The following is a 25,457-nucleotide window of genomic DNA, read 5'->3' on the forward strand; positions in this document are numbered from 1 at the left end:
GCTAGAGCCGAGTGGGGATCATCACTGTTTTATTATCATCTTCAGTATTCAGGTGTCCTTGCAGTGCAAACAGAAATGGTGGGAAATGAATGAAAGCAGGAGCTGTGTGACTCCAGACATGTTGGAAAAACAATGATTATAAGAAGATTTTTTATTTTTTATTTTTAGCTTTTACATTTTAAAGCCCTCAAGAACATCAGACATTCTGAAAACACTCACAATCATTTTTATGTCAAAATATACTGGCTACTGAATGTCCAAGACAGGGAGAATTTTAGATAGTAAATTCATAAGAGAATTTTGATTGCAGTTATTCATCTGACCTCAAATATTTTACTTCAGTGTAAGATATGTGTCTTTTATCTCTGCTTGCATACAGTAAGGCTATCAGAAATGTTTTTCCTTTTTAATTTTAGTTATATGTGATGTCTTCAGACCTTGCAGTCAATGTCACAAGACACAATATGGGTGGTAGCAGGGAGTGGGCAGCAGGAAAGCAAAAGTAGTATGTCAGGGTGGAGGGGTTTTCTTTTTTAAAACAAAAAACTGACACTGGATAAAGGAAACCAGGATGAAGGGTATAATAAGAGGGTGAAAAAAACAAAACAAAACATAACAGATGTGACCACTGCCAAACTAGAAGAGAATATACAAAATATATCCGAAACACAAACACACCCTTTTCAATCCTGAGAACATAAGCCACTAGACAAATCCCGCTTTACCATCTTGATAAAAACCTAAAACACATAGGCATGCAAGAATGCACTGAAACACCCTTATGTACCTCAGAGATTGGGTGTTTTTACAAAAGACTAGAAGTTCCATAATTAGCTCACTGACAAACTATGCAGCTTTTTTGCGTCATTCTCTGTTTATTTAGGACACCACATAATCTACTTTTAAATAAACAATGTCAAAAAGTAAAGAAAGACGAGAACCTCACTAGGTTATGGATGAAGTGCAGAGACATCTTTCAGTTGTGTGGTGACAGAAACAGCACATTACCGATAAAACAACATTAGTGTAGAGTACAAATACATGAAAAAAAAATGTGTTGCTGAGTTTTATATGGTCACATCTGAAATCGATTACTTATCCTTAATTGTTTCAACTTGTCAAATGAAAAATTACCCTTTCAGAGTAAAATTTCACAATAGGATCAACATCTTGTTTCTGAAAATTAAACTTGTGCAAAGGATTAACTTAAATTTTATTTGTGCAAATTGGTGTTTTTTGGGATACTACTTTGGCCCTGCAGTCACACCAGTATTTGCCTGTATGTGTTAATGTTTGATCCAGTGTGGACACTAATGGGTTCCCTTCACAAACCAATATGTCTTTTTTTGAACTGTTCTGGGTAACGAGAAGCTGTTCAGTCGATGGAGCTGGAAGTTACCGTAAGCAGTTTAAAAACCAGAGGTATGTCAAGTGTCCATACTGGTGTTTGTTGTCACAACAGAAGAATGGTCTTGAAAAAAAACTGTGGTCTTGATGTTTAGGCAAACCAAACAAATCGTGACAGTGGAAGTCATGACAGCTTTGTGAAATAAATGCTTTTAGCTGTGACCAATTTACTTCCACCCAAAACTTCATTTTATTGCTTTAATCCAACCAGGTAATTACAAAAGTGCCTTGTTTGTATTGCCTTAGCTGTTATTCAGACTTTAAAAATAACTGCTCTGTTTGGTTGTTGAGCTTTGGAGCCTTTGAGTGCCTCCATCAGTGGCCTCTTTGTTTTATTTGTGGATATAAAAGTTAAGGTCTTGCAAAAGTATTCGCACCCATTTTGTTATACGTGTTGTAACATTAAAACAGAAGGTTTCAATCAATTCTGTTGTTTGTGAGAGTAAAAAGTATGTCATAATGGGGAAATGAGTGTTTTCAAAGCCTTTAAATAAATGTTCCTTTCTCTTTTGTTCAGCACATTTATTCTGGCACCTTGAAATACAATTGTGTCTGATCTAATTACTAAAAAGGATTCCTCCTGTGTATGCCTGAATACAACTAATGGAGTATTGCTAAATTCAACACCCAAAAGACAAAATGATCGTAGTAGGCAAGGGTAGCATTAATCTGAAAAGTAGTAAAGAAGTCAATGGGAGCTCTGGATGAGCAGGTTACTGAAGGTTTAATAATGTTAGAGTTGCCAGTTTGCTCCATGGTTGCTAACAGGAATGTTCATTTCTCATTGGAGACTGATACAGCTGTAGAAGAATCTCTCTGTACAAGTAAGGAAACAAAGGGTAAAGAGCAAGACATGTGGTACTGTTTAAGAAGCATTCCCTGACAGTCTTAATCATAAACATAACCTCTATGAACAAGTTAAACGCTGGAGGACAGGACTTAAAGGGATATAATATCACCACGAAACATGAAACATGTCCACAACAGTATTGTTCGTCTTAACTCCAATAATTGGGGAAAAAAAATAAAAAAAGAGAGAGAGAGCAAAACAATGTTCGACCGTGCTTCTTCTCAGTGGTGAACATTGTGGGCCATTTTGGTAGTTTTTGTCTACCTCACTGAAGGTGACGGATCCGTCAGCAGGTGAAAACCGGACACACAATGCTTCTGACTGAAATGGTTTTTGAGAGTGTTTCTGGCTGGGTGGTGTACGGGGCCTTCCCTCTCTTTGTGCAGCTACACTGTGGGTCTTTGAGCTGCCCCACTCTGKGGCCCCTTCTCCTCCAAAGCCCTCCTACTCTATTGTTCTGCTGTTTAGTGCTTTGTTTGAGGTCTTTCCCTATCATGTGTGCAGACCCAGTTTAATCTTATTTACCATATAAAAACTACGGAAAGCGTATCTTCACAGTTAATCTTTAAGTCGTTTTTTTTTATAATCGTGATATAAACTGAAGCTGATTTGGGGACGTGTGTGTCAGTTCAACTCCTTCCTCCAGCCTGTACCTGCCAGCAGCCCTATTTACTGTCACTTCTAATGCTTTGTGGGAGGTTTTGTGAGGAGGAAGAGCTGAGGTGGTCTCCCCTGTCTGGCAGGCTTGTTTTATGAGAGGTCTGAATTCACCGCACAGGATTTTCTGAAGACAGACAAGTTAAACAGATGACAGAGTGCTGCATGCACCGACCTTTCTCTCCCACACAGACTGTTGGATTCGGCGGCGCAATATCAATTACTGTGACACTCTTCGTGCGCACAGTATTTCTGCGTTTCTCAAGATGGTTGAAGGATAAACTGAGTTGGAATGGCGAGGTTATAAAGAGGTGTCTGTGGAAGAGACGTGGGAGAACCCTGCTGAACCGCAAGGGTGTCATTACACGGTTTTTCTGACATCAGCCACATTTCCTTCACACCCAAAAACACATGACTGTAGTCCAAACAAAGACAAACTGCCAGCTAGAAAACCATCACTGCAACAATAACGTCTACAGACTTTCTTGGGTCTTACCTTGCACCCATGTAACTTCACAGTGAATGTGGATGGCAGCAGAAATTCAAGCTTGAACAAGAAATCCTGAATACATACATATCAGATTAGAGTATGCCCAGAAATCACACACACACACACACACACACACAACATCCCTAGACATTCCTCTGCTTCTGCATTTATATCTATTGCTGTTGTTTCAATAATGACTGAAGAACAACGATGTCCATTCAGTCCAGAATTAGTTGTGTTCTTGTGTCTAACTAGTTTATTCAGAGTTAATTTCCATTCTGTTTAACGAGGCACCCGGCTGTAGATTGTGGAATTGCGTAAACGTCACAGAGATTGCAGAGAGATGGCGACTTCAGCCACATTAAAGGCATATCCCAAAAAGGATTTGTTATGTGAAAATTAGCCGTACTCTGCAAAATGACTCGCTGCAGAGTACAACCACAGCTGCTGTGCCTTACGGAAACAATAAATGGCAACGAGAGTTTGTTCAAGTAGACGCTGGGAATCTTAAACTTTTTGAAAAGTAAAACTCAGCCGGAGATGAAGGGGTTAATGTTCTCGTCTGTGACTCAGGGAGAAACGGTATCATTATATTTGAAGCCCTCTGGGGTATTTCTGAATTTCTACACCTGGTTCCATTAAATCCAAAGAAAGTATGCAGGCACAAGTAAAGACACTGTAAGGGCTAAGAAAGATTTATATCATCAGGCAAATGGAAAGTCATTGCAAAACACCAGATAACAATTTAGGATTTCTTACAGCTGAACAGATGAGCCGTGATGTTTTTCACAGTGGTATGAAAAAGTTTTTTTGGTGTTTTGTTTAGGTCACACTTAAATGTTTCAGATTAACAAAAACAAATTTCATGTAAAAGATAGTGTGAGTGAAAACTAAAAGCCGTTTACAAATGATAATTTGATTTACCATAGTGAATAAAGACTATTCAAATCAACCATTTATACAATTACAACTTGGTTATGAACCATATTTATTTTGGAAAGCTGAGTCTGAAACCGCTAGCAGCACTCGATAACTACCTGATAACTGTCAGACCTGTACAATCAAGAAATATCTTAAATAGAACCGGACGACATGAAGCAGGCCAAAAAAGTCTCAAAAAGCAGATCTGCAGAAAACTCCGTCACAGATGCGATACAAAGTCATTAACAAGATTTAGCTTAGAACAATCGACAAAAAAAATCTGTCTTGCACTTGCCAAAGACAGAGAGATTCTTAATGGTTTCCCATGATTTTGTGGAAAATATTTTGTAGATTGCTAATAAAAAAGTTGAACTTTTTGAAAGATACTTTGCAAAAATACCGTAACAGTTGCAGTGGTGCAATGGTTTGGACAACTTTCTGTAGTTGACTGAACAGAAAAAAACAGTAAAGGAGAATGTTTGACTATCTGTTTATGCCGTTAAAGTACTTGGTCTATGCAGCAGGATGATGATTGGATGCACACCAGTGCGTTCACAACTTGAAAGTTAAGGTTTTGGAGCGACCTGGTTAAACTTTGGACTTGAATCCACCTGACATGTTGTAGCACCGTAAACAGACCTTAAACAGGCCAGCATAAAAAATGTTCTGCACAAAAAGTTATTATATTTAAGGTTTGATTACTTTCATAAAGGGCCAAGTTGGTTTAAATGGAGATTCTAATTTAAAAACTAGATTTTAAATTTACTCCGGTTATCATAGTCTGATATTAAGATTTAATCAAACATGCATTAAGCACTAATAAAGTGGGCAAAAGCAAATGGCTCACATTGAAGTTAGAATTATATGAGGTTGTTTTAAGAAAAAGCGACAACCTTGTTAAAATTAACGGACATTTTAAAAGATTTTGTGAGGAAACTGACAAGTGTGTTGACCTGCTATTGCATGGCATAAAACTCAATGTTATTTTGTTTGCATTCATTTCTTCAGAATAAACATGTGATATTCCTACAAACCAAGAGAACTGCTTCACCATGACCTTTTAAAAATTATATTATTAATATAAAATATATCTTCTTGCATTATTTTGGGCATGCATTCAAAATTTCACTGGACAACAGAAAAACGACCTCAAGTATTTGACTTGTTCTGAGACATTCATCCCCACTTGACCATACTGCAACAAAACATAAAGGAGAAAGTCCTAAAATGCAGACATAATATGGACACATCTTCACTATAATTTATCAACATTTTTTAGTTTTTTTTCCTGAGACACCACAAGTCTACTGCCCCTCACCCTCTTCACTCCAAATGCAGAGCACTCTGGGGCTAACTGCTGGATTTTCCTGTTGTGTAACAACCCAGAGCTGCTACCAGGATTTGAGTGAAAGAGAGGCTGTCTCTCTGTGTGTGTTGTTTGACCGGGCTGATATTTGTGAGTGTGTGGGTGTGGGGTGAATGCACTTGATCTGATAAAGTACTGTCTGCCTGCTCATGCACTGATTATCTTTGTGGTATTTTCCATAGAAGGTTTGGATGAGGCCGCAAACTCATTGGTTAACCTCATTCCTGCGGTGCTTGTTGCATCGCGTGGTGCAACAGATGGGATGTTGTTTTTTTATTATTATTATTATTTTCTAAATAATCCACCCATCAATTTCTAAAAATATTAAGGTGTTAAAAATAACACATCTGAATTTAGCTCATTTTATGATGGTGCTCAGGGTTTAAAGGCTAAAACAAAAAAATAAAGCAGTTACACAACAAATTAGTGAGGAACATTCTTAGACTTCATGTTAAGATCAAAACAGAACAGGCACTTGTAAAAAGAAAAAAATTCTAGGCAAGATGACACAGAGGTCTGATGTCATACGAGGAATCAGCCACGATGTTCGTGCAATCCACTCTGCAGAACGTACGTGAGACTGAGACTGAAACGGCGCTGGTATTGCCAAATAGAAGGCATCTGGATTGAGTTTCACCCTGCAGGGGTCTGGTCCTCAGCAGATGGTGCTCGCCAAACAAGCAACGCTGATTAGAACCAGAGAGGCAGCGCTTTCGCTTACATGCACTCAATTCATGCATGCTTGTCAAATGGCCAGTTTTAATAACATGTACTTAAAAGAAACGAGGGCTTCCATGCTGGTCTCTGATCACGGCCACAAAAGGTTTATTTAAAGGCTGGTGGTGACTGATCAGCAGTGTTTCTGTCTATTTTCATTAACTTCTTTGGGAACTGAGAGGTTCTTAGCATATATGTTGTTTAGGTTTGATTCATTTGATGTTAAATTGGATTTCTTTTTTTTTTTTCCTCCTCTGATCAAGGACGGCTAATTTGTTTAAACTGTTTAAAAGGAATTTGGGACAGATGGGGCTGTGCAAACATTTCATTTGAACCACTGAAACATCTTAATCAAGACTGCTGGAAAGAATAAACAAAAACAATACTCCATACCTGGCAACCCTTCTGACAGCGTTCCTTCATTTTTAACCAAATTCAGCCTTAAAGTAACAACCTTTGGACATGATTTTCCAGATGAAGATGAAGGTGCCATGGCATATTTTGTAAAAGGAGCACAGAGTGTAATTCCCTCCCCTCTCCTCCCCCAAGTCTCACCACATGATGTTCACATGACGCAAAAAAACACTTCAGTAGTGGGCTGTAATGACCACAGAGTTTGTTAGCTTTTACAGAGTGGATGAGAGCACACTGTGAGTGTTGGCAGCACTCATGGTGGTCCCAGGGACTCGGTGACATCACTGAACAGAACCAAGTGGCTTAATGTGGGATTTTGGCTAAAGCCTCACAAAGTGCAGAGCAATGTAGCACAATTAGAACATAAGATTTCGTTTGGAGTAAATTGCCGTCTTGAATTTGTTCACGGCGTTTATTTCCGCAGTTGTAGTCAAGTGTAAAATTATTCACACCACTGATAGATTTGGATTTGAAATTAGTTCTGTTCAACCAGAAGGTTTATTTCCATTCAGAAAGCCATCTCACAAAAGAAAGGAAAACAAAAAAAAGCATCAATCTTGAAAAAGAAAAAAAGAGAGGGAAGTTAGCTGGTTTTGTTTGCATTTTGTTGATGTCAAAATTATTTCTAATTTTCTCAGTCCAACTGAGAGGGAAAATCATCTCTGGCCTTGCAGCAGCTAAACACTCACAAGTTGAATGTAGCAATGGTTTGGTTGAAAACGTGTTTATTTCTGGATAAACAACTGGTAGAAAAAAAATGTTGGGACAGCTGAGTCTCTTTGAGCATATAGGATGAGACCAGCTGTTCCAATAAAACTATTGTTATTTCCAGAAATAAAGAACTTAACTTGTGCTGAGCAAAATAAATGAATTCCAAGGTTTTGTTCTTTTAAGATCTACGTATACATGTCTGTACAATCGGCCCTCTTCTAAAATCAGTGAACTTGTAGTTCCACTCAGAGCAGTGGGTTTTAACACACGAGCCATCTCCAGTGGAAACGTCAGAGCCTGTAAGAGAGTCATCCCTCGGACAGTCAACCTGTGGAATTTCTTGAAGCTTGAACTTCAACTGGATTCAGACTGGGAACAATTTTAGATATGAACTTAAAAGCATTAAAAAAATGTGCCAGGCCTGTGATCACAACTAATTTACCAATATATATTTTTATCTACTTTTGTTATGTGTGTTTAACAGTGGATTGCAAATTAGCCATGTCTATAATTGCTCATGTATATATTATGTTAATTAAATATTTTTGTCACAATCAAATAAACAAATAAAAAATAAACAATTGATGTTGATATTAATAGTGCCTAAAAGTACATAAAGGATAATTTTCTACTAATTAATATAAAACTTCATAAGATAAACCCTGAGACTGAAATGTATTGTGGTTAGTATTCTGATAATCAGTCCCTACATGATAATGCTGTTTAAAATTGCTAATAATTGCGTTTGGGACTTATTGTTACACAATACTACCAAAAACTCCATTACCGGGAACTCCTCCAATTTACCTCTCAGGGAAAGCTAATGTGATTCAAATGAAGGTCTGGGGGGCATGAGAGAAAGGCTGACATTGTACGTCGTTGCTCTGATTCACATACTGTACCCACAGGCGGCGAGACCACAGAGCCTGTCTTTAGACTTGTGTCTCACCCTTTGCTTTCTTGTGGGAGGATTCCTGTGGTCCATTCCCACAGCCTCCATGAGAGGGTCCAGTCAGGATAAATAGCTCTACCTCCCACCCTGTGCCAGGGAACAACTTTTATGGGACTGTTCTCCATTATCATAAATATCTTCTCTGCACGTGACAGAAAAGCAGGTCACAGTGTCCGAGCAGAAGATTCGCCCCGCTTCTATCAGATCAGGCAGTGAAAGTGGGAGAATCTAACTGAGGCTTGTCCACAACGACTGAGTAGAAACGAGGGCATTTTTTGACAGCTCCCACGTACGAAATATTTACAGTTTTGCAAAAACAATTTGTGCAGCAAAAGAGGAAACACATTGTCCCCACAGACTGTGACTGTGGTTGGAATTTCCTGGTTCACCAGTTGACAGAGAGCATCAGAGATCTGGGAGGAAAAATAGGAATCTTATCCAACATTGTTTGGGAAGTGTGAAGTCTGCTGACCTCGGACTGAACCAGGAGATTTTAGCGGTAACCGGTCACATTCTCACTCTTTCACCATCGGTGACCATGGATACAGTCGTCTTTTGTCTGAAAGTGGCCGTCAGCGACTTCAAAGACAGTTCGGCTTTCCGACTGACCACTTGACCCTCCGACGCCCTGTTCATGGAGCTCTGCAACAGGAAATGAACTAAAGCTCACTATTATCACAATCACCTCAGAGTCAGGCTTCACAACAGAGAATTTTAGAAGGACGCGACAGCCGCTAAGAAATTGATGCAAGGATGGTGGTCTTTGAGATTCAATTAGCACAGACCTTGAATGGCGTGGCGGCATCTTTAAAGAATTTTGATTTTTTTTTTTTTTTTGCATAATAATTTCCTGCTTCTGAAAAGGGCAGCAGTGATAAGAATGAATAACGAGGGGTCTCAAGAGCTCTGATCAAAATGTCACCTCTGGCATTGATGCAGCGCTGTGCATGCTTTGATTAGTGATGAATGCAAATCTTCTCTTTCTGATGCCTTCTTAACCTTCTGTGGCCTTCCTGCATTCTGAATGTAATTAGAAAAGGAGCAATTAGCATATTTCCCTGCAGAAAGGAAACGGGTTCCATTTTAAATTTTGAAGCTGCAAACCTAATGCTAAATTTGCTTGTTCAGTTGTAAAAGAAAACCGTTGTCGAAACGGAATAAATATTGTATTATCAAAGCCACGTTACTGCTATTAGCTCTGAAATGGTTTCCCCAGGACTGGTATTTTAGTTTCTTCCTGCCAAAGCAAAGAGTGTGCAACTTGTTTTTACTGCATGCAAACCATCTCTTTTTCAATTTAACCTGAAATCTGTAATGCATTTAAAAATAAAATATAACACAAAAAAATTCCCTCCGGGATATATTTATTTTTGCTGTCACAATCTTCCTCTCCATACTTCATTGTGCAGCCAATCAGTTTTAAATGTGTACCAGAAATTTAAACTTTACATTTATTCCAGTTTCCATATCCTATTTGAGGCATAAGGTTTTCTGCAGTATCACACTGAGATTTCTCCCTCTCTGCAGTTTTCGTCTGATAAATCCGACAGCAAACAGAAACTTCTGTTGCCGCCATATCTCAGTGCTTTTTTTAAACACCACGAGGCTCGTTTGAACAACAAGATTTCTTGAGAAAACAAAAAAATAAAGTGGCAGAAAAATAAACATATGTGCTAAACACCTTTTTATATCTTAAGAAAAATACCCTGGGAACTGATAAATTATGCATAGCATTCCCCGCCAGTTCTATAATTACTGTTAAAGCATTTATACAAAGATACATTCCAAAACAAGCTCCCTTGGTGTCAGCTGAACTAAATAAAGTAAACACAAAGTTGAGCCAGTTTTTTTTCCCCTATTTTTTTTTCTTCGTTTTTGCTCCTGCTGTTATTTGTTTGTGAACTTCAACTAAGAAGACTGTGCTGAAGATATAAAAAAAACAAACCTTTATAGAGTCGCAGAAACAGTATGTGCATTTTTGAGAGCAGCTGAGAGAGCCGCTGTTTTTGTACTTGCTGAGTGGATAAAGCGAGTGGATTCATGTGGATGAATTCTACCACAATAATGACTCCTTCACAGAGACAAACAGTTCTGTTCTTATTTAGGTCCCCAAAGGAAAGATGCTCCTCATACAAGTTCTTCTCTGTTTTTTATATTCTTGTTTATTTTTTATTTTTTCCAAGCAAACCTTTTCCTTATAAAGTAGTTAAAACGTCTCCCCAGGGTTGCTGCTATAACTAGTCACAGGAAAAAAAAAAAAAAAAAAAAAAAAATCAGATGCTGCTCATGTGATAACTGGCTTATGGGACTGCTATAAGTCCTGAAAGGTGATATTATTTTTCTGCTGCACATGATCAAATTTACACAGTTTGTTGTAATTAATTATGTAGTTATGTAGAACTTCTAACTGCTTTCAGTGCAATTACTGGTTCTGCAGATGTAAGTACATGGGGGCAAAGAACAACAGCATAGAGAGGTAAGAGAAACATTTTATTGACTGCTGTTGAATGTATTGCTTTATGTGGAAAAACGGATCACTTTTTAAAAAAATGAACAATCATAATCAATAAATAATCAATAACTTATGAAGAGACCATGAATGAACGCCTGAGATTTGACCTTTTACATATGTCCTATAATTACTTTGAGAATATGTTCGCTGGCCACTCTGATGATGTCTGAGGTCTTAAAAAACATATTACCTTTTTGGGTAATAAGTTTGTTATTAAGCAGAATCTTTATATGTCAATGTTAGTCAAAGTGTGGAGCACCAAAACGTAACCTACAACTACAAGAGAAACATTATGCTCATAAATGACCCAGAGAAATTCAACTACCAATATTTTTATGAGCAAAATAACTTAGAGGTCTAGTGGAAATCAAAGATTGCATTACACGCAAATTAATATGTAGCAACACTGTGGCAATTTTCTTTTCCTCCACTTGGCTTTAATAATGAATCAGATATAATTTTTTTTTATCTGGAAAATCCCCCAGAATTAATCAGTGTTCAAGCAGAGTGAGTTCCCTTAATTCAGAAAGTCCTTAGTTTTACAGAGACCAAACCTAATGTGAACGTGTCACAGCCTGTGTGTCCACATTAATGGACTCATTCTGGTCTCATTCAGTCACTATATTGGGACCAGTCAACACAAGACTGTAAGAAGATAAAGGGATGGTTCTGTGATGGATTTGGCCAAAAGACCCAGCAAATCACTGGCTGTGGCCCAAACACCATCCCATTTGCATTCCTCAAGGGCAAGCTGTCCAATATTATCTCTTCTCACTCCAGCAGAGGCCTCAGAAGCCACAAAGGACTTGCTGTGTAGGCTTCTTCCCACATCACACACACTGGAGAGCAAAGGCTGACTTCAGAAGTGTCTAATTATGCAGACCTGTCAGCAAGAGATGCACCTGCAGGCACAGGTGTTTATGTCCTTGCATGCATGCGAGGTGATCTTTGCTAAAGGCATCTTCACAGGCCCTCCCAGCAGTACACATTTTTAATGATATAGCAAGCAGTTCAGAGGCAATTTTACCAAAATTTTGAAATTAGGGTGCATAAATAGTCACATTTTTCATTTTATGAACTACAAGCAGAAGAGCGGAGTTTTGCCAGCACATGCACACAGAGATCCAAAAGATAGCTTAGTTTGCATAAATTTACAATTTAACCCTCTCCCTTGACTGATGCTGAAAGTAGTGCAGGTGTGAAATCCCACATCTGGGTGTGTCGGGGATCCAGGTTCAGCTGCTGTGGTGGGAGGAGACGGGGACGATGGTGTAACATTCTGCATGGAGGATTAGGCTTGTCTGAGAGAAGATAAGACTTCGCAGGATCAATGCTGTGTTAAATGTATCTGCCAGAGCCAGAAGAGGAGCAACAGCCATGCACAGACACTGCCAACATTCCTGGGGATCAGAAACCGCTACAAACGTCCAGCTTTTCCATAAGATGTAAGGAAAAGTTTGTACGAGAAGCTCAGTGTATTCTTAAAAAAAAAAAAAAAAAAACATCAAAAGCATGATGGACCTGTATTTTGGGGTTTATTTGAAATGATTCAAAACAGTGTCTTTACCTGGAAGGAAATGTTCTCAGACGATATTTTTTATTTTTACTTTTCAACTAAATAGTGATTATTGCTGTCACTTTAACAGAAATCAGTAGTAAATACTCACTTTGACATGAAGATGTATTACTTGTGTTGTTATTCCTAGAAAAGACGTAACAAGAAGATATATTCACTTTAGTCTCATATCAACAAACTATGCTTATATCCTTAAAACTGAGCATCAGTAGCTATGCAGTGGAAAACAGGGCTTGTTATTATCTGCAAGGTAAGAATTTCCTTAACTTTGTGCAACCTTTTTATTAATTTTCAAAGTTTTAATTTTAAGGTAAAAGTAGAAATGCATAAAATCCTTTATCCAGTCGTGATTTGCTGCATTGATAACAGCACAACAAAGTAGCAAATTCAATGTTCTGCTGTGCTGTTTATGCTGTCAGTCAGATGGTCCTCGGAAAACATAAAACGTTTGGTAACTGGTGATACATCCTGCCATTACTACTAAAAAAAACACTATGTATAATATGGCCTACTGTCTCTAAAAAATATATATATATTTTCTTTTTTTCTATCATAACTGCATGTGTTGCTGAGTGGAAACGGTTCATGAAACTACAGGGACATCTAGTGGTGGGAATCAGAAGACCTCCAACATTTTTTTGTCCAGCTTTTCTAAAATCTATGTTGTCACACAAACACTCAGTTCATCACGGGGAACCAGTATCGCTAATCTGCAACCGGCTTCAGCCTCTCACACGCTGCAGCTGATGCGCGGGTTGGAGGGCATTGTGTCTGTATACAATGACAAGGTTCCTCTCCACACCTGAGCCAACATGCAGTTCATAACCCATCTGTTTTCACCAGGTTTCTAATTTAGAACGTATCGACTGCCAGTCAGTAAACCACAAGCTTTCGTGTCTCGCAGCTATGAGAAATCCTTGTCTAATCCACTATCACAGCAGTCCCTTTGAGTGGTGTGGACACTAAGGTGAGTGTGTCCCGCGGCTCCGTGTTCTCACGGTGGACATAATGGACACCACTGTTTCCTCGTGGTTTTATGTCGCTCTTCTGCAGAGTTGCCGCTGTGTTGCAGGACGCGTTTGATCTCCGGCTAGTCGCGGCAGTTGGGAAGCAAAATATTAAAAGGTCAAGGATTGCCAGAGACACAGGACTGAGAGGAGGAGTGTGGTGAAGAAAGGTGAGAGATTGACAGAGAGGATGAATGGACAAAAAGGTCAAAATCCGCCTGTGGATTTTTTTTTTTCACACTACGATCGTGTGCGAGGTTGCATCATGTGCCGATGTTGCACCCTTTTCCTAAAGCTGCTATGATTTCAATAAGTAATACATACAGTTTTTTTTTTTTATGAGAATGAAGAAACCAGGATGAAATTTAAATACAGTCTTTATTGGGTCATGGACATTTTCTAAAGTTATTATCTAATAAACAGCAACACAGGCATTTACAATTCAATGACAAATGATTCACTTTAACAATAACAATAACAAAGTTTTTTGTTTTTTTTGCCACTTTAGACAGTTTTTACTAGCTTTAATCTCTAAAATCCTCAAAATTAAACAATTCATTATGCGGGGAGAAATTAAATTAAATTGCTGTAATTTGTGCATGTGTAAAACATGTTTTTTTTTTAAAACTTATGTTTCACCCCTTCTTTATGCTGGTCAGAAAAACACAACTAGCTTACTGTGACTGAATACTAACAAATTATTATTATTATTATTATTCCAAAGATAGGACCCTGAATTTAAAACTACCTCCCTTAACACTGTCTTTATAAAGATATAAATGACTATGTCATGACCCTAATCTAAATTTTAATGTTTGTTTATACTCAAAAAATGAGGTTGTGTTGTTTTTTTGTAAACATTTGTTGGTAATAAATTAAAGTGTTTGAGGAAGAATGCCAATCAAACACTGTTAGCTATTCAACTATTACCTTAATAAGCTGTGCTTGTCTTCCAGGGGGTAACTAAATGCCACATCTCAAAACTAAACAAACATAAAAGCAAATGCTGTTCAGACACACTAAATGACTCCCTGCACCTGTAAGAAAGCAGACTTCCTGAACACCCTTTAAAAAAAACCTTTAATGCAAAACGTGTTTTTCTTTTAGGCATTAAAAATTTTTTTTCTATTATTTTTTTCTGAGTGCATTATCCTCACAACTTCACAGGGTTACAGCGAAGCACCACACAAGCAGCTACTAAAAAGTTACGTCACTGTCAAAATGCTGTCGGTGTGAGGATTTTGGTGAACCTGCTACACTTTCTTTACTACAACTTAGTGACTGTTTTGAAATTGTGATAAAAGAACAATTTTATATGCATCAACAACTCCCAAAAGCCTGAATGGGCAAAAGTTCTTATTTGTTATTAGCTGGCACTCCTGTAGAAGACTTTGAAAATCCCCAAAATAAAGTCGTGTTCAAGATGTGGCAATTTTTTAAAATACAATTTTCAAAAAATCCAACCAGTTGTATCTTTGTTATAACATTACTTCTTTTTTTTGGGGGGGGGGGGGATGTAGGTTTACTTTCAGAAAGCCTTTATGTTTTAGAGTGGAACATTTGTAGGGAAAAAGTGTTACATGAAATAATCCTCACCAAGCACAAAAGCTCTTGCTGATAATTTCATTGAGGGTGAAATTAATATGACAACTGACATCGCAAAATTGTGACATTTAATGAACTTTTCTAGCGTTTTACGGCGTCATGAACTTTGTTCTGATCGGCTTTCCTAAAACAATCTACACAGGTACATTTGGGCTTAAACAAAGGGAAAAATGTGGCGTAGCACACAACATATAATAGACCATCATGGACACTTGGAACCACAGTAAAATTTTGACTAAAAACATGTTGAAATCAAAATTGATTATAGTTCTTTATTTCATAATGATCCAAAATCATACACTAAAATAAAGGCGGAAATGGTTCAGCGGACAAAATGCTGTCATGAGCATCTCAGACCTAAATCTTGCGAAAAACCTGTGTGCGGATTACACCATGAGACTTTGGATAATTTGGAGAGATTCTCCACAGAGAAATTGCCCAAGATTACTCTCTCTGCACTCCAACCTTGATAAATGTTTCAGTAGAAAACCAGGTACTGTTCTAGCGGCGCTAGTAGCATTTTTCTTTTCAGTGTGAGATCATGTGGCTGCAAGAAGAGATTTATTTTAAGGATTTTAACACGTCTTTACTAAAAGTACCAGCAAATTTGCCCATTTGTGCGTTATTATTATTATTTTTTAAATCCATAATCCCTTTAATAATGTAAACTTATGTGTTGAGACGTTTTAAACTAAGCTAGGATTAATCTAATCAATATTTACTTAACTATCTCTTGACTTGCTATAGCAACACTGAGAGTCGGACGTGGATATTTTGTGCTTTTTGAAGCCTGTTCAATGCTCTTTATTTTTGCATAACCAAGTAATAGGAATTTCTTTTTCACAAGGTAAAGTGGTTGGAGTCCAGGTCAAAATGTGACCCTCATCTTTTTTGCAGCAGCATTAAGGTCCCAGTCTTCCAGCTACACTCACAGAGCTTTGGGAGCTCAAGCTTAATTCTGCTTGTCAGGCCGGTGAGAGCTGCTGCAGAGGGTAGGACTTTCCTTTCCCCTCAAGTGCAATTATACCACTGCACATGTCATTATCCTCACTTCTATTCACCTTGAGGGAGAAAACGTCAAACCGTGGAACAGATTCATATTTAAAACATCAACGAAGGCCTTCGCGGATTTAAAGCTTTCACATCCCGGGCGTTGTGACGCCTGGAGTCGTTTTCTGGTGGATTCTGAACACCACATGTGCGAATCCAAACCAATTAGCCTGGTTTTCCTTTTAAAATGTTTCTGAAATGCTGGCACTTCTGAAACGAGGACGCGGTATTTTTTGGCCTCCATCAGAATAAAAATGTGAAGGACAAAAAGAGAAAGTGGAGGACAGTCCTAGAAATGAATTCCCTGAACTCTTTAGATTCATCTGCTCATTAATTTGTTCAATTCTGAACAAAATAAAATATTCTTGAAATAATCTGAACTCACTGGGTCACTTTATATAACTCGGCAAGTTTTTTATCAAGTTTTTTTATTAATTAGCTGAGAGTCAGGTTAGATATTCTTTACATTAAATCTTTGAATAAACATAAAACAGCTTTCAGTTAACCTGTCGCGCTTGTGCAAACAGGAAAAAAGAAAAAGGTAGGTGACTAAGTTTTCATAACACTGAAGTCTCTTGTCATTGGTTTCTTCGGTGACCTTTCGTGTTAATGCAAGGTGACTAAAAGTTAAATGAAACCACGCAGTGGCTTGTGTGCGAGGAAATGTTAGACCTCGTTGCTGCAGACCTCTCACTGGCCCACAAGCTTAAAATTTCAGACTACCTAAAATTGCATTCTTACAATTAACGTCTTATTATGTTTATATTAAGAAGCTTCAAAGAATAAATAATCCAGCACTTTCCACAATTAATGGCACCCCTGAGATTTGCAACAAGCCCCAAAATAAAATAAAATCGCAAGCCTACCTTTTAATAACATAAAATGTGGCACAGTTTTTTGCACTAACAATACCTATGAACATTAAGATTTCATAAAATAATTGGCCACGGGGGAGTTATTGGCAAATTTTCAAGAAAAAAAACAAAAACTTGGATAAAATATTTAAAGAAAATATTTACTGACATTACAGTGTCCAAATCTTTTAAGAAATAAACAACTCTGAGGTTTTCAACATCAGAGAATATCTAAGTATTTTCTTGTAAATATGTGAAATTGATCTCACAAAGATCTCTGTGGAAACTTACTCCTCCATGGCATTATTTTCCTCCTTTTATTTGTAATTTTTACTTCACCATAAAAAATATATGTACTTCAATTATTTTTGCGATTTATACTTAATGCTTTTTGGTGGATTTGCATGCCAAGCAATATCTTGCTTTCATTGGATGTGACATATAGATTTTCTTCTTCTTACCACAATTTGTAGCGAGAAAAACAAGAGAGTCGGCATGCAGGTTGAACAGATGTGTGGTGATTTTAGTCGTAGAGGAAACAGATTACTTGGTGTAAATTTCCCCATATCTTTAGAAAGAGCAATAATTAAACAAATCAAACCCCCTACAGATTAACACATCCTTTCCAGGGGTGCCACTAATCATGATGGATGCTGTAGCAGGTGAACACACTAAATAAGCTTCCATCCAACTGAACTCCACATTACCTGGGAACAACCCCCGTCAAAACACCTCTGTAACCAATAAGCATATCTGAGGTATAGATTTAGACTTAAGACTTAGAGCTATATGTCGGCTACTTCCACAAAATATTCTTTTTAAATGTTAAATCTATCATATCAAATATTATACAACGAACATAACAATTACTCCATTACAAAAAATATAGACTAGTAACATTCAGTATCAACTATCCATTGACTTCTAAAATATAGTTAAGCTGAGACAGCATAGAGTTGCACAGTGACCGGATGTTCGTCTTCCAGTAAGAAAACATCCTCGTGCTCTTTTCATTTTGGTATAATTACCGAGCCAACAATACATCGGAAAAGAAAGGGTAAATATTGTAAACATTGTTACAAGTACAAAAGCACGTGTCGCAAGATGTGATCAGAAAAACATGAATACAACCAATACTAACAGCTCTCAGTCCTCCTCCATCGACTTCTCGATCTCCTTCAGCCTGCGGACGAACTCCTGAGCCTCCCTGTCTCCGGTGCGAGCATCCAGCATCCTCATGATTGGCTTTTCTGAGGGGTCAAAGAGAAAACGTACCTCTTATATTCTTAGAATTACCTCAGAGGGCAAACAGACTGAAACATCCTCAGCAACAGTATTTGTACCACTGGGTTTGCTGCGGGACAAGTGCAGAATGACGGGCTGGACATTCTTTCCGGCGGCCGACGCGTTTGGTCTCCCCGGCCAGCAGAAGTCGCTGAGCGGAGCGACGGCTTCTCCGGCAAAGTCATTGGTAGACAGCCAGTCGTAGTCCATCACAATGAAGGTCAAACAGGCGTACCTGTGCCTGTACTGTTCAGGACTGACATGACTGGAAGACAACAGAGTCAAAAAAGAACCAATCAAATGAGGAACATGTGCACACACACGCCACATTTTTCATATTTCGCCACACGACCACAAGTCTGCATTATTGGAGTGATGGACCAACACAGGTCAGAGAAAAATTGAGAAGTGTAAGGAAAATTATGACTTTCAAATAAATAAAAAAAGAAGTGGTGTGAATAAATGTATTCCCCCGCCCCTCCAACTGTTACTCTGATTCATCTAAAAACAATTTGTGCGACCAAATGTCTTGTTTGTCAGATGCTACCTAATTAGTAAACAGAGCCCATCTGTGTGTAATTTAACCTCATTGTAACTCTACAGACCCATTCGATAAGTCAGAGTATTACTGAAAAGCCCATTTATTTCAGGAACTTTATCACTAAGTGAAACACAGTGTATAGATTAATTACACACAGATGGTTATTTGAAAGCCTTTATTTCTGTCAATTGTAATGATTTTCTACTTACAGCCAATGAGAGCATGACATTTAAGATTAGACTATTACATCAGGTCAATAAAAAACTGTTTTTATTGGCCTAAAAAAATGCTTGCTGGTGTTGGTGTCTTCCTGGTTTCCCCCGCCCCTTCGTTTCCTTCCCGTCTGTCTCCCAATAATGTTGTTTGTTTTCTGTCCAATCAATCACCTGAACCTGGTGTGGCCTGAAGTGCTGTCACTAATGTAATAATGTTAAAGTGTTAGTGGTGAAATGTCTTTCCCCATTTTGTAGAGCAAATCTGCCACTGTTACTGTAAGAAGAAGGTGTTCTTGTCAGATGGCATCAAAATCTCAACTTTAGAAACCGTTTGTTTAGGTAAAAGCTCATCTATTTGTTACGATGGCACAAAGTCCAGACCTGAATATAACTGAGAATCTGTGGCAGAATTTGAAAGCTGACTCTCAAAGACACTGTCAACCCAATTGGACTCAGTGAAAGCTGCAGCCAAGGACCAGCGTGCGACAAATCCTGCAACACTTGAAGCTGAACGTACACAGGAAGAACGTATTGACTGAGATGAGGTGAACACAAATGCGCAACTTACGCTTCAGGTTTTTATTTATACAAAAAACAAGGAAGAGAAAATGGAAATTATGTATTATTTCCTTTCACTTCATACTGTAACTATTCATCAGTTTGTGTTGGACTGATAAATAAAAGATAAAACAGAGTGAAGCTAATGATAATATCACATATGCAGAGAAGACACCAAAGCATTTCACTCACAAATAAAACAGTTCATCGAATACTGGATGCAGCGTCTTTAGCTTCACTTGAGTGCGTTGACTCTTGGCTGCAGGAAAGAGGTGATGAGGACAGAGCTCCACAATCACAAAAGGATCACTAAGACCTAAGGAAGATGACAAAAGTATTATAAGATGTTCAACAAAGCTTATGTCTATCAAAAAACATTTGCTTTTACTTTTACCATTGGCATCCAATGCGATAATGTCCGCAGCGTGCAGAATCTCCACTGTGAGTCTCTGCTCTGGAGGGTCGTAGTAGCATTTCACACTGATTCGACCGTAAGGCGTATGCTTGAGTGTTTTCTGCAACATGTTGCATCACAAGCAAAGTCAGAACATGTTTATTAAGTGTTTATCTCAGCAGTGATACATCCACTGACAAGAAGAATCATTTTTGTTTTATTCAGTGGCCTACAAAAATATTCAAAATTTCTCACAGTGTCTCGCAATATTTGATTGAGTGTTGCTTTTAGGGGCTTGAGGAAAGGCCAGACTTTCAATCAGGGGTGAAGCAATAGAGCTCAGGGTATTCAATCAATATCTCCCCATCCACTTAAATGAAATTGTCTGTCCGGTAACTTAAAACACACCTGGAGGGAAATCTTCTCCAGGTAGTACTGCTCGATCAGATCAAAGGAGGAACATTTGTTTAGCCTGAGCTCTTCATCCAAGATCTAAACAATGAAGGTGATCAGTTAGGGAAACACATAAAGGAGACAAATTTAATTTACCACGCACATGAAACTCGGCTGGCAGAATTGCACGACCGCATACCTTGTAGTCTCCGCTTTTCATGTCTTCCAAGGCCAGACCGTCACCCTTAACGTGGAAGAACTGCAACAGGGTCTAAAACATTGAAATGACGACAAAAATAGAACAAGCGTGCTATGAGTCATCACACAAACCCCTCCGATATGAATAGGCTAAAGTCTCAGCTCCGGGAAGATGGCCGTTGTTGTTCACACTAACATTACGAAACCTTGGGCAGGCAAACGTGATGTTTGTGGAGGAAGGTGTGGAGGGACGGTGCGAGCGGCTACTGCATCCTAACTTTGCCCACGTCTGTGGCAGACCTTAGCCTCTCGTGGAAATGTGTGACGTCCCCTGCCAGCTCGTTGACTTTGTTGAATAAACAACAGTTTCCACATTGTCATTCATAAGGGAGCTCATGTTGCCACATAGCTGCTGTCTGAAGACTTCATGAATATCTGACATATGCTAACTAGTGCATTGCAGCCAGCATCCAGAGACGGATCGCTAAAGAGGGAAAGGAGCAAACATTTACTAATGGCAAAGAAAGTTAAGCAGAAGCTATGACGCTGACCTCAACTGTGTACTGGAAGCGGTTGTAGAACTCCACCTGAACACCCCTGTTTTCTGTGACCGCGTCCAGGATCATTCGCAGGAGCAGCTCCCACATGCTCTGCAGGACTCTGCGAGGCAACAAGCACAAACAATGCTCTCAAAAAATAACACCCACAGGATAGAAAAAAAAAACATGTAAAATCATGTTGTCAAGCTCATGCTTCTGGGAGAAAACAGCAACATATTAAACGGTGAACTAAAATAATCACTTCTTGTCAAAAGCTGCTTGGTTGCTTTAGCCAAATCCAGATTATTACCCAGTCATTTAACACAGAGCCAAGGCCTTTCCTGAAAAAGATGCCATCTTTGGTAGCAGCCTGTGTCACTCCAAAGTAAATATTTTTCAGCCTTAGTGGTTCTTCCATATAAGCAAAAGTTCCTAACACCATGTGCATTAATGTACCCTCATGCAGTCATGCATGCTGGCGTTGCAGAGTCCTCGAATCAAAAGCAGATGGTGTCTCCTCTTTTAAAGCTGGAGGAAGTGCTGTCCATCATTTCCCAGATAATCGACTTGGAAAGGTTAGAGGTTTACAGGACAGATTTCATATGTAGCTCCTGCCTGCCAGCTTTGCTCAAGGTTTTAATCAGCCAAACATGTTGGCTGATTTTTACATGGAACATGCAGGAGATCTATTGGTTTACTTCTGGCTAAATTGTCCAATCAGATCAGATCAGATCAAATTGTATTTGTAGTACACATATGAAAATAATTCTAGTGATAAATATAGCCATTAAATGATATGAAGTATTGTCACTTAACATTGTTGTGGATTATAATTATGCAAAACACGTATTTCACCTATTTGTATGTAGTTAAAATACTCAATGTGGCAAGTAACAGTATTCCTACCCTTGGACTGTTCCACATTTTGTCATATTGTAGTTGCTGCCTTCCACATTTTGCTGCAATTTCATCTTCAAGATTTTAAAGGCATAGTGCTGGAAAGTATCCGCAGTGCTTCGCTTTATCCACATTTTGTGATGTTACAGTCTTATTCCAACTTGTACTGAATGAATCTCTCTTTTGAAAATTCCACACACAAAAATGCCCCATTTTGACAAGAAATAAAAAATGTTTTGCAAACGTATTTTTACTGTCTTCACTTTTTCACCTGGTATGATTTTCCTTAACAAGGTTTGCCGTCAGGATGACCATCGTGTCTTGAAGGTACTTCATGAGGGGGGAAACCGCCTGGGAGAAATCCACATGTCACAAACACACGGCAGGTGACAAAACTGACACAGGAATGAAAATGTCAGCTGGTTGTTGCTACATACGTCGTCGTTGTTGATGGAGTCTGGAGACAAGCTGATGTGCTGAATGTACCGCCGCAGTTCAGGCAGCATCTGCACACATAATGCTCAGTTATAGAAGAGCAAGCTGGTGTTTCAATGTATGACCATCTACTGATCAACAGATCTATGACAGCCTGAGTACGGTACATGTTTGACCCCCCAAAAAACAGCCAAATATATATATATATATATATATATATATATATATATAGAGAGAGAGAGAGAGAGAGAGAGAGACTTTATATCTTTTTGCTTTCTTTCTGTATTCTGCAGTATAGTGGTAAACATTTATCTGGGTTAAAAAATATGAAGACACACTAATGTGGAAATCCTGTGGGGATATTTTTATAATTATTATTTAGGTCTTAGCTATGCTACTCTGAAAATTTTAACACTGATATTCTATCATTTTTAAAGAATAGACAAAATGCCAAAAATAATAAGAAATATTTTAGTCAGTAGGCAGTGATAATATCAAAATAGTTACCTACCTATATAGAAAAAAGCTAATTTAAGAGCAGAGCTAGTAATTATAGCTAAACGGGTATGTTTTCTTGTTATTTTTTATTTAATTGAAGTTCAATATTTGCAGTCTGGACAAACTAATCTGTGGCACAAAACAAAAATAATAATTTGCCTGTGCTGGCGGATGCTACAGAAAACATTTTGTTTTGCAATTTATCTGACAGTTTTAATTATCTCCGAAGATTTAAACGTGTGAATATCCCATCAGTACGGATGTAGCCTGAGCTGATCGGAGGTTAACGTTTTCACCTTGTCGGTGAGCACCGTGATTAGGCGCTTGGCTTCCCTTTGCAGGTCCAGGTCCATGTTGAACAGCTGCCCGTTGAGGGCTTTGTAGACCTGCTCTTTCCCCTCCGCGCCACACGACTCCTCCATGGCCCGCTCCACGCCGGGCCAGTCCAGGTCTCGAGGCAGGTGAGCCAGGAAAGCACGCACGTGCTCCACGTTGTTCAGGCCGATGCAGAGCTAGCCGAAAGCCAAGAGGAGCAAAAGAGGAGAAAGAGAGGGGTGGTGGAGGAGGAGATAAAAACGAAGGAAAAGAAGCAGAGCTACCAAGAAGTAGAAATATGGCTTATGAGTATAAACAATTCATGACAGCAAGACGCATCTGCTTTATTTCTGTGTCAACATTTGTGCTCTCCTGCTGCTGTGCTTTTGTGTTTACAAGAAGGAACTCTCCGGTCGTTTTTACATCATCGTGTGCCCGCCCCCTGCTCTGTCTTGCTACAGGCCGTACCTGCACTGTGAAATTCTTGTGATCTCGGGCCAGCTGGTTCCTCTCGATCTTGCGCGTCATCATCTCCGAGTAGCAAACAGCTTCACTGCAGAAGTTCTGTGGGGAGATGGAGGTACGACTTCATAACTTTGCATGCAATACAGATGCTACATTTTGTGGTGTGGAAAGAAAAATATGGATGGTGGTCTATTTTTTTTATTTTATTTTGTTTTATTTTTTTTTACAAATTACCTGCCACAGTGACTAATTTGTGGAAACGACTTTGGCTGCAGTTGTATCCACAAATGTTTTGGAGTTTTCATATCAGTGCCAAGTCTGCCCCAGCCGGTTTCCTTTAAGGGTTGTTCTTGTATTTACAGCTGAAACCAGATATTTACATACACAGAATAGAAAGACACATATGTGTTTATTTAATTTTTTTTCTCCCTGCCCGAAGATAAATCAGACCAAACCTCTGATTGTTAGGTTAGATAAAACCTCTTTTTTTTTTTTTTAGGTTAGTTGGAATTAACAAAATTATTTCTATTAGCTAAATTCCAGAAAATGTACAGAGAACAAAAATATATATATATATTTTTTGTAACTTTCATCAAATTCAGAAGTTTTGGTGTATGTAAATATCTAGTTTCAGCTATATGTCCATCCCATCTTACCGCTAACTCTGACCAGTTGTCCAGTTCCTGCTAATGAAAAGCATTCCCACAGCATGCTTTACATGGTGGTGGCATGCTGCCACCACCATGTATGCCAAGTTATATTATTTTGGAGTAACTTGCATTTGTGCATTTTTATAATTTTTTTTTGTGGATAATGGGTTGAGTTATGGTTTTATAACCTGATCTTGCCTTAAACTTCTTTACAATTGTATCCCTTCATTGTCAGATATGTTCCTTGGTGTTAATGATGCCGTTTGTTCACTTATGTTCCTTAACAAACCATTGAGACCTTCACAGAACAGCTACATTTATAATGAGTCTGGATTTAACTAGATGTCTACTAAAGGTTGTTTGTCGTGCTGAATTTTATCCAATTTTTATACCATACTTTCATAATTTTATTTGTAAGAAAATCTGAAAACCATGTATCTTTTTTTTTTGTTTCACTTCACATGCACGTCACCGGGTCTTGGTTTGTCACATACAATCTGAATATGATATTTAAAATTTTGTGGTTGCAGTGTGACAAAATATGCACAAATTCAAGGGATGCCAGTACATTTGCGAGGCATTGAAAGTTTCTCTTTTTCACTTCGACTGGCAAAATCTTCCTTTAACCCTTGCACGTCTCATAGGAGTCATCTCTTTATGACTGCAGGATATGAGTATGCATGTGTTGCGATGCTAAAAGTGGCACTCACGTCTGTCAGACGAGTGACAAAGATGAAGGCCCCCGCAGAGTCTGGCCAGGACAGCTGGAGCCAGATCTCACGTACCTGGCTGAAGCAAGCTGTCACTTCCACTGCTGAGCAACTGTGTTTGGCTTGTTGCACAGGCTGAAGCTGTTCACAAAACACATGCTTTTTAATCATCATACTGGCAGAACATGAATTTATTTAGAAAAAAACAACAAAAAAACACTAAGATTTTGTCAGGAGGTTTAACATGCAACTTTTCACGGCGTTCGTGAACACGCA

The 25,457-nt window shown here is 38.5% G+C and overlaps 1 protein-coding gene across 1 annotated transcript in view; it reads right to left on the reverse strand.

Moving 5' to 3' along the window:
- Window positions 1–13,939: 13,939 nt before the first annotated feature.
- Window positions 13,940–25,457, reverse strand: part of baiap3 (BAI1 associated protein 3) — a 41,542-nt gene continuing 30,024 nt past the window's right edge. Inside the window, exons 23-34 of the mRNA XM_008415934.2 lie at window positions 25,182–25,322; window positions 23,825–23,920; window positions 23,338–23,553; window positions 22,546–22,614; window positions 22,380–22,459; window positions 21,224–21,332; window positions 20,674–20,745; window positions 20,490–20,573; window positions 20,082–20,202; window positions 19,880–20,003; window positions 18,433–18,638; window positions 13,940–18,339 (exon numbers count right to left, since the gene is read on the reverse strand). Of these exons, the coding sequence (XP_008414156.1) occupies window positions 18,236–18,339; window positions 18,433–18,638; window positions 19,880–20,003; window positions 20,082–20,202; window positions 20,490–20,573; window positions 20,674–20,745; window positions 21,224–21,332; window positions 22,380–22,459; window positions 22,546–22,614; window positions 23,338–23,553; window positions 23,825–23,920; window positions 25,182–25,322 (1,422 nt within the window). The 3' untranslated portion in view covers window positions 13,940–18,235. The remainder of the gene's footprint in view (window positions 18,340–18,432; window positions 18,639–19,879; window positions 20,004–20,081; window positions 20,203–20,489; window positions 20,574–20,673; window positions 20,746–21,223; window positions 21,333–22,379; window positions 22,460–22,545; window positions 22,615–23,337; window positions 23,554–23,824; window positions 23,921–25,181; window positions 25,323–25,457) is intronic.

The sequence above is a fragment of the Poecilia reticulata genome, linkage group LG8 (assembly GCF_000633615.1).
Source record: "Poecilia reticulata strain Guanapo linkage group LG8, Guppy_female_1.0+MT, whole genome shotgun sequence".
Taxonomy (NCBI): domain Eukaryota; kingdom Metazoa; phylum Chordata; class Actinopteri; order Cyprinodontiformes; family Poeciliidae; genus Poecilia; species Poecilia reticulata.